Below are 15,983 nucleotides of genomic sequence, written 5' to 3' on the forward strand. Positions count from 1 at the left end.
GAGATTACACCAATCTAGCTTCGCTGAAGCTAAGTTTCAAGCTCGGCAACGTTCAAAAATATTGAAATCAACAAAAACAATTACCAAGATTTTAAATCATAAAAAAATTTACGTGTCCAATTGGGATCAAGCATTCAAAGATTTAATTAGCATTTTATTTCTAAGCTTCTACTTTATAAAGTCGTAATAAACCCAAACAGCAAGTAAATATGCAATATTTAAAAAATGTTGTTGGACAAAACAATTGAATTATTTATGCGCACGCGTCGGAGACTTTAAAGCACTGCAAGCAATGTATTTATTTGACTTGGTTAGATTTATTAAAACATTAATTAAAAAAGAATAAACGAATGTACTCCATTACTTAAAAAATTTGCTGATTACAAACAAAATTTCGCTATGACCAAACACCGCGACGATCGCTTGCTGACTAACTGCCTTTTTTGACATTGGATCCCCGTTAGTCTTTCCCGTTAATTGCAATTTCTCCACCGCGGACGTCCAAAAGCGCAGCGCCTTTGCCCTGATCCATAAAACATATCTGCCTGAATAATTCAAGGCAAATATAACGCAGTCTACACGCCGCCATTCGAAAACTCTACACGTCCTCGCTCACGCACTCCGCACCGTGGGATGGAAAAGTAAAACATGAATCCAAAATATGCTTATTTTATATTATAATACCTACATATTGCAATCCTGAATTTAGCTAACTAAATTTACAAAAACACAGACAAAAATTATATACATTTTTATTTTTATTTTAGTGTGCTCTTTTGTGCGTAATTTTATTTAGCTCGCTCGAAATGCCCACCGTGCTCAGGTGTTCTCAGTGGAGCATTTCCACGGAGAGCGTGGCGCTGCTGAGGCTGCTGCCATTCCAGTCGGACTTCCCTTCGCCTTCCAGTCGGCCTCGTGTGCTAACAAGTGGAAAGCAACAGTTGAAATGAATGAAAACTTTCGACGCTGGCAGCGACGCGAGCAGCGAAGCCAGCTTCATGTGTTGCTTCTCCTGCTTTACCTGCTGAATTCAGTGGGTGGTGAGTGTGGGTGGATGGAGGTCGCCTTTCCGTTAGCTGTTGCTCTTTCCAGCCAACACACTGTTGCTCTCGCTGAGACGTCTGTTTTTCTTCTTTTTTCCTTATTGTTTTTTTGTTTTTTGGTTAGTTGAGGGGGGATTTTCGGGGTGGATTGCCGTTGGTCCCGTTAAGCAGCTACTAATTTTTGTTAATCACACCTTAATGTAATGAACTTGACACCATTTCATTGCCGATGCCTTCATTTCCATAAAGTAGGCAGCCAAATAGACAAAATGATGCGGTCCAATGCACCGAAAAAAAAATTAGGCAACCTTTCGAAGCAGCTTGTATAAAGGCAATGAAATGGATTTAAAAATAATACTTACGAAATTTGTTTAAATTGCCAGACAGAAAATACTTTACATTTCAATTTTATAGAAAATCTATATTTATTTAATATTAGTTTATCGACTTTAAGGAATACAAATATTTCCACATATGTAACACATTTCTACCGTAAAATACAGCTTTTTTCACAGTGTGCTTCTGTTTGAGCGACACTTAATTACAATGTGCCAGCTTAAGGGCAACTACACAAACAATGGCAAATATAAAGTGCAGCCCGCAGCAAATGCAGTGCACATACACACACACACACATACTCTCACACGAGCACACTCACTCACACTTATGCATGCACGCATTGATTTTAATGAGTTGCCAGGCGACAAAACGAAACTAATCGTTTTGACAGCCTCGCGAATAAATCAACATTTTTATGCATCTCTTTTTGATTTATGAATGAATATTAAAGCGAATTTGCGAAAAACGACTGGCAATTAATAGACTTGTTTGATTTCAATAGTTTTGCAAGTGCTCAACGAAAATTACGCATTTCTGAATCAGTTTATTTGGTGGTTTTCCACCATTCGGAATCATTATAAATAATAATAATTTCAAATATTCCTAAAAAATATGGAAAATTTCTTAATTTGAAAACTTAGACTGGAATAAAAATAGCTAACAAAAAAAATAGAAATCAACTAAGTTATGTGTGCAGTGTGGATCGCCCTACTCCCGAAATAGATGCATCATAATTAGCGGCGTGATTAGGAGAAACAGCAGGTTTCCCAATCTTCCAGCTCCACCATTCGCATACTCATCGAAATAGTTGCCATATATGGCGAAGGTCATTAGCTGGCTGTGCGGTTGTCGCAGCTCCATCTTAATCCGCGTTACATTACCCAATTCCTCCATGGACCACGCTAATTGGGATGGTTGCAGAGCATAGAAACTGGAGGAGCTGAGGGTGCTGGGCAATATGAGACGTCGTGGCCTACGTACAAACTCGCCAAGGATCTGCAGGTCGGTGAACACCACTCGGTGGTCTTGCAGGTGTACCTCCTCCTCGCTGACCAGGCCGCAACTCTCTACATTGGCACCTTTGCAGGCGAACAGGCCACACAGCCGGATAGCACTGTACTGCTCCTCCTCGTACCGCCTCTGGCCCACCCAAACCCCCAATCGGTAGTTATATTCCGGTTGGGTGTCCTCCAGGGTCCAAGTGACCCGGAACTCGCAGCACAAGTCCTCCTGGCATATTCTCTTGTCCACCGAACTGCCCCGGACCATGGGCAACTCCCAGGTGGTAAAGTTCTTTAGTTCCGGTTGCTGCAGTAGTTTTAGTTTTACAGGAGTCGGGTTTTCGGGTTCCAAGATCTCATCCGTGGCTATCGGCTCCTCGGGATTGAGGGGAACTTTAGCCAGGAGCAACCTCCTCTGACCCTCCAGCTCATCCGTGATCATGAGTCGCGCCAGAGCGCCCTGTTGACCCGCGTAAATTCCACTGCCACTCATCCCACCCTGCGGAAGACTTCCTCCGGAGGCCAGGAGGTTCACCCGATTGGCCCACGCCCAGCCCTGTTGGAATTGGGAGGCTGCCAAGAAAGCGATTCATATAATTCTATTAAATTATATATTAATATTATCTACCTGTGAGGAAAGGCAGCTCCGAGTTGAACATTTTGGTGACAATCACATGGCGGATGCCCAGTTGCTCCACCAAATCCTGAGCGGGCGTATAGAAGAGCATATCGAAGCAGATGAAATGACCGAAGGTCACATTGAAATCCGTCGTAAAGGTGGCAATTTCAGGGGATTCAGTTCGATTGGTGGATGGTTCCAAGTAAAGATTCCATTTCCTGTAGCGCGATATCACCGCTCCTTGTCTATCGAACACTACGTTGGTATTGTGAATCGAATAGCCACGACTGGAACATGTCTCATCCGAAGTACACTGCTCTCGCTCCTTGACATTGACCACCAAATAGGTGCTATACTGCCTGGCGGCACAGGCCAAAGATCTGAGAAATGGTGCTATTTCCGGATCATCGCCAACCTGTTCTTCACACAAACTTTGCTCCGTAAATTTAGGCACCGCAGTCAGGGTAACCACACTATTTAGAGTGGCCTCCGGAAAGACTATGATGTCCGTAGTGCCATTGCCAGATGCCATGATCTCCAGATAACCAGCCAGATTCGCCTGCAACAGCTGTTCTGAAGTGCCGCCCATAAACGTTGGCCTATATTCCACTACACCAGCTATATAGAATGCATTCTCATCGGAATTATCATCAGTCAAAACTAAGGCAACACTGATCAGCCAGAGAAATCGACGGAGGAGCACAGCCATGGTGTTTATAGTTCAACGATCGCAAACCGACTAATCCCAACCGGTTTTCCAACTATCATACTAGCTTTGTATACACAAATATATATATGCATTTATATTTCCCACGGCATATCAGGTCTCGCCTGATTTACTATCTAATCGCTTTAATCGGTAATCAGTATGGTTAAGTCAGCAGATTTGTGCGTGCAACGATTTTTGAGCAACTAAAGTAGAATTTTGGGCTATGTTGGAAAATATTCATTAGCTTGGCAGATGACTACAAACTGTATTTTATATTTATAGATGCATCTTTTATATTTTCGGATTTTTATAGCCGCATTCCAGTTGCTCTTCTGCTGTTCCCACGCCATACGTGCACTCATTATTGTAGTAATTTCCATAAATGCCAAAGGTCAAGAGATGCTTGACCTCCAGGGATTTCCTTAGGGCCAATCGCACTTGGTGGCTGTAGAGTATATATAATTAGTTGGTTTCTTTATTTTTAAGATCCCAACTCACCTCTCCTCGGAGATCCGTTTTTGTGACCACTCGAATTGTTTGGGCTCCAGAGGCAGAAGATTGTCGAGCAGAGTATCGGGAAACAGGAGGAACACCCACGACTGCGGATATGTGACCCTAATCTCCAGATGTGTGAAGGTCACCAAAGGCCTCTGAAGGTCAGGCAGCAGCTGACCACAATCATCTATCGAATCCCCGGAGCAGGTGAACACGCCACAGTTGCGAATGTAGTTGACATCCAGCCTCTTCTCATTGCGCCAACCCTCATAGATGCCCACTCGATAGCTGTAGTGACTGGTGTTCCTCGCGGGTTTCCGCAAGGATCTCCAGGCCAAATCGAAGTGACAACAGAAGCCACCGTGACACAGATTCTGGCTGAGATTACCGGTCTTTCCAGCGTCGATTTGCAGTTCCTCGCTGGTGAAGTTCTCCAGATAATCCCGTTTGATGTTGAAACTTGAACTGGTGGCCACTTGACGATTGAGGTCTCGCTTCATCCGCCTTTTGGTTCTGTATTTGGGTACCCGGGCCACATATATACTCCTCTCACCGGACTCCTGCCGCATCACGCTCCTTAATGAGCCACTGCGTCCGTGATAAATGCCCGATCCACTATTTCCCACAATGGGATCACTTGCTCCAGCAGCCAGCAAATTCACATTGTTGGCATAGGACCAGCCCAGTTGGATCTGAACAGCTTTTGAAGAGAAAATACCATTAACTATTAAGTACAAATTATCACCATTGAATTGGCCACAGGTTTAAATTTTCCAAGAGCAGATTGCAAGCATTGACCACTTGAACATTCCGCATGGAGGACACTTTATCTCAAGGGTTTCGTGAGAGCCATCAATTAGCAATCACTCGACCCAGTTAACGGGCCCATGTCAGTGAACTGACCCACTTTTCACCCCTTTCTCGACTTACCTGTGAGGAAGGGCAGTTGGGAGAACCACATGGCCGGATACACGAAGTCCGTGATACCCTGCTCCACGATGAGTTGATGGGCGGGAGTGTAGAACAGGATGTCGAAGCAGATGAAGTGACCGAAGGTGACCCCGAAGTCCGTCTCGAAGGTGCTAAGCTCGGGCAGAAAGGTGCTGTTCTTGGGCTCACCATAGAGATGAACCTTTCGGTACCTGGACACCACCACTCCCTGACGATCGAACACCACATTGGTGTTGAAGACATTCAGTCCGTTGGAGGCACATGGCCTCGTATCCTCGGGAACATCCTCGCACTTCTGCTTCTCGGTGAGATTGATCACAATGTATTTGCTGGCATTGCGGGCCGCACACGACAGGGTCACCAGGAACTCCTCATAGTAGGTGGCATTGGGGTCACTCAAACAGGGGCTTATCTGATCCTCGGGGTTGGGCACAAAGGTCGTGGAACCCGCGGAGTTCAATGTGCTCTCGGGAAACACAATGATGTCCGTAGAAGTGGCATTCTGCGAGTGGATTATCTCCAAATAGCCGGCTAGATTGTCGGACAACTCATTGGATGGCTTAAACTCCACCACACCAGCTGTATAGAAATCTCTCTTGAAAAGTGAGGCCTGAAGTTCCAAAGGTGAGTGCATTTCCATATAGATTCAGTTCATAGCGCACCCACCTGCTGACTCAAATTCAGCATTAATCCAAGGGCTAAATAGAAAAGGGAAAACCCCCAATAATTCTTAGCCATGTTCTTTGCCCACTTCTAATTGGCAAATGACTTACCAATTACCAAACTTTGAGGTTTTTATAGCAATTTCCAAAAGAAACGTGTTAATCTTATCTGCCCAAAAACATGTCAAAAACAAATGCTGTCTGGACTTTGACGATTAAGTTTGACACCCAAACTAACTAAAAAGACAACAATAAATACTAAGATTTGATTTATGAAGGAACTAAGCTCGACAAATTTTTAAGCATGAAATTCGTATTTTATAAATAGCATGCAGATATGTAAAAAGACCAAAAGGAGCACATGTTTTGCAAACCAAATGATTTGAAGTGCCAACTAGTCAGTTGCACTTAAAATTAAGCCTACAAGTATATATCAATTTAATGAACTGGTGTTATCAACTAGGTTATCATCGATGACACGTGATTTTCTGATGGCTGAAGTGCAAAATACTATCTTACATAAATTAATAGTATAAAATTTAAAAAAAAAGACAGTTTCATACTGAAACACACCCTTTTTGCCATTTCTAAATCGTATTAATCAATATTAAAATGCCCAGTTTACATCAAATAATTTCAACGCCCATCTTATCTGCACAAAATATATTCAATTACCAATATATCCGATTATACATACTACATGATTTTTATAGGGAGGTTTTAATGCCTTGTGCTTCATTGGTTAAATTATTTCGAAATTCGTTGGCATCAAAAGAATAGTATGGACAAGATGGCGAGTTTTCGGCAAATCTTTCGATTTTCTTGGAATTCGATTGCTTAAGAGCCGTTTTGAGAGCATTTCTTTGTTCAACATAGAAATTCAAGCATTTTGCATGCTTTTGATGGGGAATAATGCTATCCAGATCCTCTACGCGATCCAAGATCTGTTGCTCCAAAATCAAACGTTCCTTATTGTAACTTTCAAAGCCATATCTTAACTCGAACTTATATGCTAAATCGGTGCTATTATTATTTAATGCCAAACGGATTTTTGCAATCCAGTTGAGAAACTCCGTGTTATCCTTCCAGTAACCGCTGAAGTTCTCCAAAAAACTTTTTAGTTTCTGTGTCACTTCTGCATCGATTTCGGCAATTTCCTGTGGAAAATACATACTAATTTATTTGAATCCTTAAAGTTTAAATAATATTTACATCAGATGGTCCTTGAGCCGTTACGAATCCCAGCAGAAGAAGTGTCCATATCCAAGTCATTTTCTAAAGCTTGATGATTTCCAAGTCTTTTTGAAGAATAACTGATGATTTTGGAGCAGAGCATATGGCTTTTTATAATACTAAACTGGAATTTTTTAATTAAGATAAAAAGCAGCAAAATTCCAACAATTACTATACAGAATTTATTTAATTAACTTTACCAACTTTTCCCACATTGCTATCTATTTCATTATTTGCTCAAGTGAAAAATTGCACTTAAATTAGCCAAGCATTTCAAAAATGATAAATAATCTAAAACAAGTGGGACACAAGTCTTCACTAAGTTGTTCAAATATTTGTTGCATACCCAAAAGGCAATGCTAACAAAGGAACTAAATAAATAATTATCAACAAGTCGAGAGAATTTTTTTAACTTTGACTGTTTAATATAAATACTGTTAATATCGAGCATTGGAAGTAAAAAAAAAATAAGAATCCAACATCATGTGGACTATACGACATTTGTATAAAATGCCTAAGACACCCGTGTCGCTTGGATTTACACTTTGATCTTATGAACTCATTGTCCTGGCAATAGCCAGGATAATCAGCGGCATTGTTAGCCAACCCCCAAGGATTCTCAGTCCGGCGGATCCGCTTCTATAGCCGCAGTCCTGCTGCTCCTCCTCGGTGCCAACACCAAATGTACACTCGTTGTCGTAGTAATTTCCATAGATGCCAAAGGTCAACAGATTGCTCAGCTCCTGGGATTCCTTCAGGGCAAAGCGAACTTCCTGGACATAGCTAAGGATCATGGAAAACCCACAAGATAATATAGGTCATACATACATCATTTTTGATAACTCACCTATCTTCCGTGGGCTTCTGCTGAGACCATTCAAACTGGCTCGGTTCCAGGGGCAGCAGGCTATCCAGGAGGGTGTCGGGAAACAGTAGGAACACCCGTGACTCTGGATAGGTGACCCCGATCGCCAGGCGCGTGAAAGTCACTCGCGACTGCTGAAGCTCACCCTCGGTGGGCAGTAGCTTGCCACAATCATCGATGGAGTCCCCAGAACAGGTGAACAACGCACAATTACGTATGTAGTTGGCATCCACATTGTTCTCGTTGCGCCAGCCATCGTAGGTTCCCAATCGATAGCTATAGTAGCTACCATTCTCCGTCGCTGTCCCCAAGGATCTCCAGGCTATGTCGAAGTTACAGCAAAAGCTGCCCTGGCAGATGGTTCTATTGATAGCTCCGCTAGTTCCCTCGTCCAGCTTGAGCAACTCAGACTCGTAGTTCTCCACGTAATCGCGCTTCATGTAGAAACTCGAGCTTGAGGCCACCTGGCGGGGCTTGATCTCCTGTGGGCTCCTTCGCACCCGTTTCTGTTGGGATCTACTGCGAGTGTACTTGGGCACCTGGGCCACATAGATGGCCCTCTCGCCGGAGTCCTGGCGCATAACACTGGTCAAAGTGCCGGAACGTCCGTGATAAATGCCCGATCCACTATTTCCAATGGAGGGACGACTGGCTCCAGACGCCAGGAGATTCACATCGTTGGCATAGGCCCAACCTTGTTGCGTCTGAACAGCTGTGGAATAAAAGATATAAATATTATATCTTTGTGCCGAAGAATTCGCGTGGCAAGCGTAAAAAGATAAAGCTTCTGCAGTGCAAACTAGAGGCTTACTTTTTGACCTACTCTTCAGGTCTCTAATTTGTAGCTCCTGCGATATGACCTCGTTTATAATTACAAGCCATTGCTGTGCTGCTTAATCACCTGCCATTAGCGGCATTTTAGTTTTTACAGCCTGATACCGACGCATAATCGGTTCCAGGCACTCCATCTCGAGAGGTTGCGAGAGCCATCAATTAGCAATCCAGTGGCGGCGATAAGAGACACATGTCAATGAACTAGCCCCCACTTTCCTTATCGCGCATGTCTATGTCTTACCCGTGAGGAAGGGCAGTTGGGAGAACCACATGGCCGGATACACGAAGTCCGTGATACCCTGCTCCACGATGAGTTGATGGGCGGGAGTGTAGAACAGGATGTCGAAGCAGATGAAGTGACCGAAGGTGACCCCGAAGTCCGTCTCGAAGGTGCTAAGCTCGGGCAGAAAAGTGCTGTTCTTGGGCTCACCATAGAGATGAACCTTTCGGTACCTGGACACCACCACTCCCTGACGATCGAACACCACATTGGTGTTGAAGACATTCAGTCCGTTGGAGGCACATGGCCTCGTATCCTCGGGAACATTCTCGCACTTCTGCTTCTCGGTGAGATTGATCACAATGTATTTGCTGGCATTGCGGGCCGCACACGACAGGGTCACCAGGAACTCCTCATAGTAGGTGGCATTGGGGTCACTCAAACAGGGGTTTATCTGATCCTCGGGGTTGGGCACAAAGGTCGTGGAACCCGCGGAGTTCAGAGTGCTCTCGGGAAACACAATGATATCGGTGGCATTGGCGTTCTCAGAGTTTATGATCTCCACATAGCCAGCGAGGGAGTCCGACCAGGCCGACAGACTAAAGATCGACTGTTGGAACTCCACCACTCCGGCCGTATAGTAATCCGATTCGGCCAGGGCCGCCTGAAAATTGCGATAACCATCAAAACCAACCCACCAATTGCCAATTGCCAATTAGAAACCCCACCTGCTGACTCATGCCAGGCATTAGCCCAAGGATTAGTAGCACTACTGAAAGCCTCCACCAGGTATTCGACATTTCGTATGGAGCCTGAGAATCGCTAATGACTGGCACAGCTTCAGGCATCGAGGCTTTTATAGTGGCCCACCGAAGTGGTAACCATTTACCGGGAACTACTTAATCTTATCTTGCGGTCTGGTCTATGAACATCGAATGGTTCGCTCTTTTCAGTGCTGCCGATATTCTAAATGCAATGCCAGTGGTAATGAGTTTAAAGATGAACCGAAAACTTAAGTAAATATCACAGAGATTAGGGTATAGATATGTATTTTTCCCTATTGAACTAGAAATTTTATTTCCCTTTCTTTAGAATAACATTTCCACCAACTCCATTTAGCTAGAAAGTAATCAAGATGTGACATTTTCGCCTTAAAAAGTCAGAAAAAGGCCAAATGGCCAGCTCCAGATTGGTTGAATCGCTAATTTCCAAAGGTTTTTTATGGGTTATTCTGGCTTTGTTCTATTCCGGGAGTCATGTCCGCTAACCGTGAGCGTGATTAGTGGGTTCGCTGCGATGTACATTGGACTGGCTGCGCTTGGGCCAACTATTTCGCCGGCAGTCTTATCGCCACACCCCAGACTATCCAAGTCCGATGTTCTCTCCGTTCGACACTATATACTATATGGCCGACTTCTTTATCAATTGATTTCTCTCGACTTTTACTACAACATTGATTTTTATTTGCGACCATTAAATGTTTACCATCCATTACCACAATTGGCAAAATATAAATGCCCATGTTAGTAGTTAGGGTATTTGGGATTCATTTGATTTTCTTTTATGCCATAGGCAGGTTTCTTTTCTTATGGCATTTATTATTAAAACGTGTTGGTCATAAATGTTCGAATGAAACTTGCTGAGTGAGTGCTCTGTATCTAAAGGACATATCCAAATTGATCCACTTTTATCGTACACTTCCATTGACATTTTCGATTTGATGTCCAGTTATCAGAACATTTATATAGCTGTCTAAAATGTTATCACCACATTTCGATGTTATCTGCAATTACCTGTAGCTATTGTGGCGAATAACACTTGTCGACAAGATAACGAAATGTTTTGCTAAATGATTTAGGCATTTATTTGGTGCTGGCATACTAACTGAATTAAATTCTAGTTTGATAGGCAACAGCTAAGCTAATTACGATAAATTTCATTCGAAACTTAATGGAAATAAGCCAAACTAACAGCCAAAGCTAATCTTTGTCTGGTTTGCCTTTATATTTTGTGCATTTTTTTCACCAACTGCTATCCAAAGTTATTCGTCAGCCATGAAAATAGGCTAATTTAGGCCACAATCTGGGCCACAAAGTACTTCTCGGGGTTCCGGAGTCGACATCATTGCCCCACTTTGAGCATTATCGGGTATATTCAGTTGCCATAAATATGCAGCAGCGTTTATAAGTATAGAGATCTCTTTTCGTGCCAGGATAATCCCATTCGCAAATCCCAAAACGTGCAGTCATCTCGGAACTTAATGCATTTCCATACGCTCCACTGCAGACTCAAAGCCCCCGGAAAAAGGCGTTCGTCTTCTCCGGGTGGATGCAGCATAAATTCGGGGTAACTCCCCTAACAAAGTCTACTCGGCAATCCTTTCCGCTTCCTTTCTTTTCAGCCCCACTTCGCTCCACTTATTCCTCGTCCTGGCAAATTGATTTGCGGCAAGCAAAAGTGCGCAAAAAGTTTGCAAAGCAGGCTGAGGAGAACGAGAAAGGCAAAAAAAAAGAAAAAGGAATAAAATTAAAAAATAATGTTTGAAAATGTCTTGGTCATATATTTTAAATACGAAAATTTACCCATGGGAGTTCAACCGTGCACGCACACACACACACACACACTCACCCACACCCGCACACACACAAGCCTGTTACCTGCTCATTTTATGCGCAAAAAGAAACGAACGGTAAAACACGTTAAAAGCTAAGACGAGGTCCCAACAAAAACAGCAACAAAAGCCGACGTGGGAGAATGCGAAGAAAGGGGAGGGAGCACAAAAAGGTTGAAAGAGAAATCTAATTCTCACTACGAGGACAACAGGATGCTCTTCCAAGAAATCAAAAAAAAAGAAACCATCGAGTTGCAATATCATCGTTATATTTCATCGATAACTTCGATAGTAGCATAGAGCTGATGCCGTTTATCGTTTTAATCTCAATTTTTGTTATATCCAATCAGCTTTGTTGTAAAGTTAATAACGCATCATAAACGCGAAATTAATCGTTCAAAGCCAATCGCAAAAGTAGCCACAGCAACAAAGGCACTGATTGCTAAATAATGCTTATAAAGATATTACATTCATGATCTTATATCGTTCAATATCATTTGTATGCTATAAACTTTGACAGCGGTTTGACTGATAAGCACATTTAATATTTTTATATATTTTTCAGTTAGCACAAATGCCTAACAATATTGAACGGACCCATTGAAAGTCAGAGTATCCCTTTAAAGATGGCAAAACGGCGGCAGCTTCATTTAGTTTTTGGCCTGCTTCACATATGCATATACATATACATATACTTATGTGCGCATGTATTTCAGGGGGTGAGTGTGTGTGTGTGTGTGCGGCATTCGTTGCTACTTATGTTTAAGCTTCGTATTTAAGCTTTTTGCACGATTTCCTCTAACAAATGGATTTTCACTTGTTGCCCAGCCAGACGAACGAAGCCATCACACACAACCAAACACACATTAATATGGGATATGCACTTAGAAAAATTACTACAGCTAAAGTTGCTGGCTTAAAAAAATGCAACGATTTAAAGTCAACGAATTGAAATGCACATCTCTAAGATGTTCAGAGTATGGATTTTTGATTTTTTCACTATTGTCTGCAATGCACACTCTGCTTTCTCGCAGTGTTTCGATGTGAGCAATCCTTGCTGTCAGCCTCTTTTTTAGATCTTCTTCCTGGACCTCTTATCTCCGTTTTTCCTGACTAACAAATAATTTAATTTCTTGGGTCGTACTTTATACGTATATTATGCTTCCTTCTTTTCCTAGCCATTTCGCCCGAGTCCTGGCGGATAATCAGGCCATGACTTCGATGACCAGAAATGAATGAATGCTCGCTCAATCATTGATTAGTCAGGCCACAAAATCATATGTTGGCTGGGTTGTTGTATGTGGTAAGTTGGCCCCAGGACTTGCGGCAGATTTTTGTCTGCTTGATTAATTGCAATTTTGTTGTGCCCTGAGCCGGGCAATTTGTTAGCTGGCAAGAAAGAAAGGGAAGAAAGGCACCCACACACACATGCGTATTTGCAAACTAAAAAGTATTATTAATGATGCTCCAGCAAAAGGGGCAGGAGGCACTGCCACTTCGCAGTCACTGCGCCTGCATTTGACATCGCTCATACGACGCGTTGTCTGAGATTTATGCCAACAAGAGCGTAACTCGCCGAAAAGTGGCCATGGGTGTGAAGTGGGTCAGTGGCTGGCAAGCTGGCTGTCTGATTAATCACAAACGCTTAAACGCCGGCAAATACAACAGGCAACAAACAACAATACACACACACACACAACAAGCCACAAAAACCAGTGACGAATTATTACGCATACGCACTCGGAAAATGAACTGTACGAGCATGATGCACACACATGAGTGGGCGGAAAAGCTTGAGAAATATGCTTACATGTGTGCGATTAGCCTGGCGCTTGCTGTGCCAGCAGAAAAGTGAAAAGCCAAGGACGAAGTGGAATTGTAACCGAATCGAAGTAATCTTGCGGTTAAGCGCACTCGAAATGCATCTGCAAATTGAAACAAACCTGAAGTGGCATTGTAGTGAAGCTTAGTTACCAATGAGGAGTTATGCGAAAAGTGCTCACAAAAATGGTCGAAACGTGGAATGTCATACCTTGTTGAGCTCGCAAATGAATTTCCAATCGTTTGGCATTCAAAAATGGACACTTTTAATTTTGACCATTTTTCGCAAATTTTAATGATGTTACCCCTTAAAAAAGTGTGAAAAATTATCAAAAAATTTAATTTTCTAAATCCGTTAAAAAGTGATAGGGATGGTTAGTATTGTTAATTAGCTGCCCAAAACTGTTATTTGTTCAAGTTATGATTAAAATGCCTATTAAAAAGTTTTAAAATTTAAGAAAAATCGGTTTTTGGAATTTCGGTCATGAAATATTCAGTTTTTTTGCCACAACTTTAAAAATAATGGTCTGAATATGGAATGTTATACCTCGATGAGCTAGTAATAAAATTTCTAATTGAACTGTGTCCAAAAATGGAAACTCTAATTTTTTGAAATTTTTTGTAAAATTTAATGAACCAAATTTTTGATTACCAAATGCAAAAAACTGAAAAAAAATTATTTTTTCAATATCTTTCAAAAAGTTTATTGGCTTGTTAGCCTTGGTTGTTCGCTTTATAAAACAGAGTTTTTTTTAATTGCGCGACTCATTTTGACCAAGTTATAAGTAAAAAACAACATTTTCTTGCGAAATTTTCATGTTTTGAATTTTTCATGAAAAAATATCAGTATTTTAACCACAAAAACGGCAAAACTAATCCGAATAAGGAATGTTATACCTTATTGAGCTCATAATGAAATTCCCAATAAATTAGAACTCAAAATTTGAAAAAGAAAATTTTTGGAATTTTTCATAAAAAAAAAAGTTTGAAATTTTCAAAAAATATAAATTTTTTCCAAAAGCATCTCTAAAGTGATGTGGACTTTATGCTTTTAGTTGCAAGCCTAGTTTTGAATAAATTACAACTATAAACTGGTAAGTTTTCCCAAATGAATTAATTAAATGCCTTTTCCCATTGAAAGCGGAGTCAATCAAATTTGGCAAGAATTTCCATTAGAATTTGTCAACTTAAGACAGTACTTGCGTGTTATTGAGCTGTTATGTTAATCCTTTGTATCGGGAAACTGTCACTGGACCACCGAACTGCCCCATGCCCCATGCTCCAACCTGTGGGCCATAGCTGGCCATGTCGGCCCTCTGATTTATGGCCATGTATGTGGCACGACCCCACGCCACCTGACTTGGTTTAATGGCCTTAAACGCGCCGGCTAATAAGTTTTGCCCGGCGAGAATGGCAGGCTGCACTGCTCGCACAGCCGGCGAAGCCAATGACTTGCCGTTTGGCTTTTGCTCCTCGAGATTTATTGACATATAAATTTAATGCCGGCCATCCCCAGCCTCCGGTTCCAGCCAAGCCCATCGACCAATCTCCAATCCCACCTCACAACAAAGTTAGGAGCAGTTGATTGAATGCGCTTTACTGCCTGGATTTCCGTTAGTAAATTGAAAAAGCTCTGGGGGAAGAAGAAAAAAAAAAAGAAAGAGAAAGCAAGAGAGAAGGACTTAAATTGAAAGTGAATCCTTTTGGCAGGACAACACCTTTGGCAGCAATATATTCTATTTGCCGGATTAGGATACGTTGTAAAGCGGGATTCAATTTGTGATAATTGAAGGCACCCAGTCGATTGGACAGGCATAATTGGTTTAGCAATTTGGCAAGATCGCAAAAGTGTGCCACAATTTCCCCAGATTGCAAATGCAATTGCAACATGGAAATCAAGAAGATTTAGGTTAAAGGTGTCAGTGCAAATACTTCGTAAGCCAGGCATACAAATTAAAATGTGGCATACTTTTAGACACCATTTCAAAGGACTCGAAGACACTGGCAAATTTGTCCCATTTTTTAGCCAGCTGCATCGACTTTTCCTGCGTCTTGTGCACCTTTTTCAATGTCAGCGAAATGCAGCGAGGCAAAAGGAAAGTTTGCAATTTGCCACCACACACACACACACACACACAGCACCGAAAATTTTTCAAGACAGCAATGGGACTTTTCAATACCATAGACAGAATCAAGCGCCATTAGTTTGACTGATATCGAATGGTGGAGCCCCGGCTGCCTTGGTGGCATCGAATTGAATGGAATGGAATAGAATGGAATGTCAGACCGCCATGCATGAAATGGATGCCCACGACAGCCAGGTGAGTCAGCCAGGGAAAATGGGCGGCGATGAGCAGCCATAAGTCAGTGGCAGGACGACAAGGACTTGAAATTCAATTTCTCAGCTCATGAAACGGCGCCAAAGCCGCGACATTTTCCCGCAAAACTCGATGCTGCAGTCGTGACACAAATGCAAACACGAAAAACACTTTATTAAATACGCGAATTTGGCCAATAAATCACTAGATGCTGGATATTGCCATTGAATGGCAAGTGAATTCAATTATGAACAGCGAACAT

General features: G+C 42.2%; 4 protein-coding genes across 6 annotated transcripts; all 4 read right to left on the minus strand.

Annotated features, from left to right (window-relative positions):
- Positions 1-1,516: 1,516 nt before the first annotated feature.
- Positions 1,517-3,723, minus strand: LOC117147351 (vanin-like protein 3). The gene is made up of 2 exons (XM_033314214.1): positions 3,012-3,723; positions 1,517-2,956 (listed from the first exon to the last, which is right to left on the minus strand). Exons 1-2 carry the CDS (start codon positions 3,709-3,711, stop codon positions 2,091-2,093), a joined length of 1,566 nt encoding a protein of 521 aa, XP_033170105.1. The 5' UTR covers positions 3,712-3,723; the 3' UTR covers positions 1,517-2,090.
- Positions 3,724-4,002: 279 nt separating this feature from the next.
- On the minus strand, positions 4,003-5,895 carry LOC117148102 (vanin-like protein 2). 2 transcript variants are annotated; one of them, XM_033315318.1, is made up of 4 exons: positions 5,824-5,895; positions 5,137-5,767; positions 4,210-4,906; positions 4,003-4,156 (listed from the first exon to the last, which is right to left on the minus strand). In XM_033315318.1, the coding sequence occupies exons 1-4, from the start codon at positions 5,893-5,895 to the stop codon at positions 4,003-4,005; spliced, it is 1,554 nt and encodes a 517-aa protein (XP_033171209.1). The 2 variants fall into 2 exon arrangements, with proteins under 2 accessions (XP_033171209.1, XP_033171208.1); XM_033315317.1 differs by having other exon boundaries at positions 4,210-4,930.
- A 572-nt stretch (positions 5,896-6,467) lies between these two features.
- LOC117147863 lies at positions 6,468-7,117 on the minus strand. Its single transcript, XM_033314941.1, has 2 exons — positions 7,032-7,117; positions 6,468-6,976 (listed from the first exon to the last, which is right to left on the minus strand). The coding sequence occupies exons 1-2, from the start codon at positions 7,089-7,091 to the stop codon at positions 6,527-6,529; spliced, it is 510 nt and encodes a 169-aa protein (XP_033170832.1). The 5' UTR covers positions 7,092-7,117; the 3' UTR covers positions 6,468-6,526.
- A 361-nt stretch (positions 7,118-7,478) lies between these two features.
- LOC117147379 (vanin-like protein 1) lies at positions 7,479-9,783 on the minus strand. Of its 2 annotated transcripts, none has more exons than XM_033314248.1 (4): positions 9,700-9,783; positions 8,993-9,635; positions 7,900-8,629; positions 7,479-7,835 (listed from the first exon to the last, which is right to left on the minus strand). In XM_033314248.1, exons 1-4 carry the CDS (start codon positions 9,769-9,771, stop codon positions 7,604-7,606), a joined length of 1,677 nt encoding a protein of 558 aa, XP_033170139.1. In that variant the 5' UTR covers positions 9,772-9,783; the 3' UTR covers positions 7,479-7,603. The 2 variants fall into 2 exon arrangements, with proteins under 2 accessions (XP_033170139.1, XP_033170140.1); XM_033314249.1 differs by having other exon boundaries at positions 7,714-7,825.
- Positions 9,784-15,983: the final 6,200 nt, after the last annotated feature.

The sequence above is a fragment of the Drosophila mauritiana genome, chromosome X (assembly GCF_004382145.1).
Source record: "Drosophila mauritiana strain mau12 chromosome X, ASM438214v1, whole genome shotgun sequence".
NCBI classification, from domain to species: Eukaryota; Metazoa; Arthropoda; class Insecta; order Diptera; family Drosophilidae; genus Drosophila; species Drosophila mauritiana.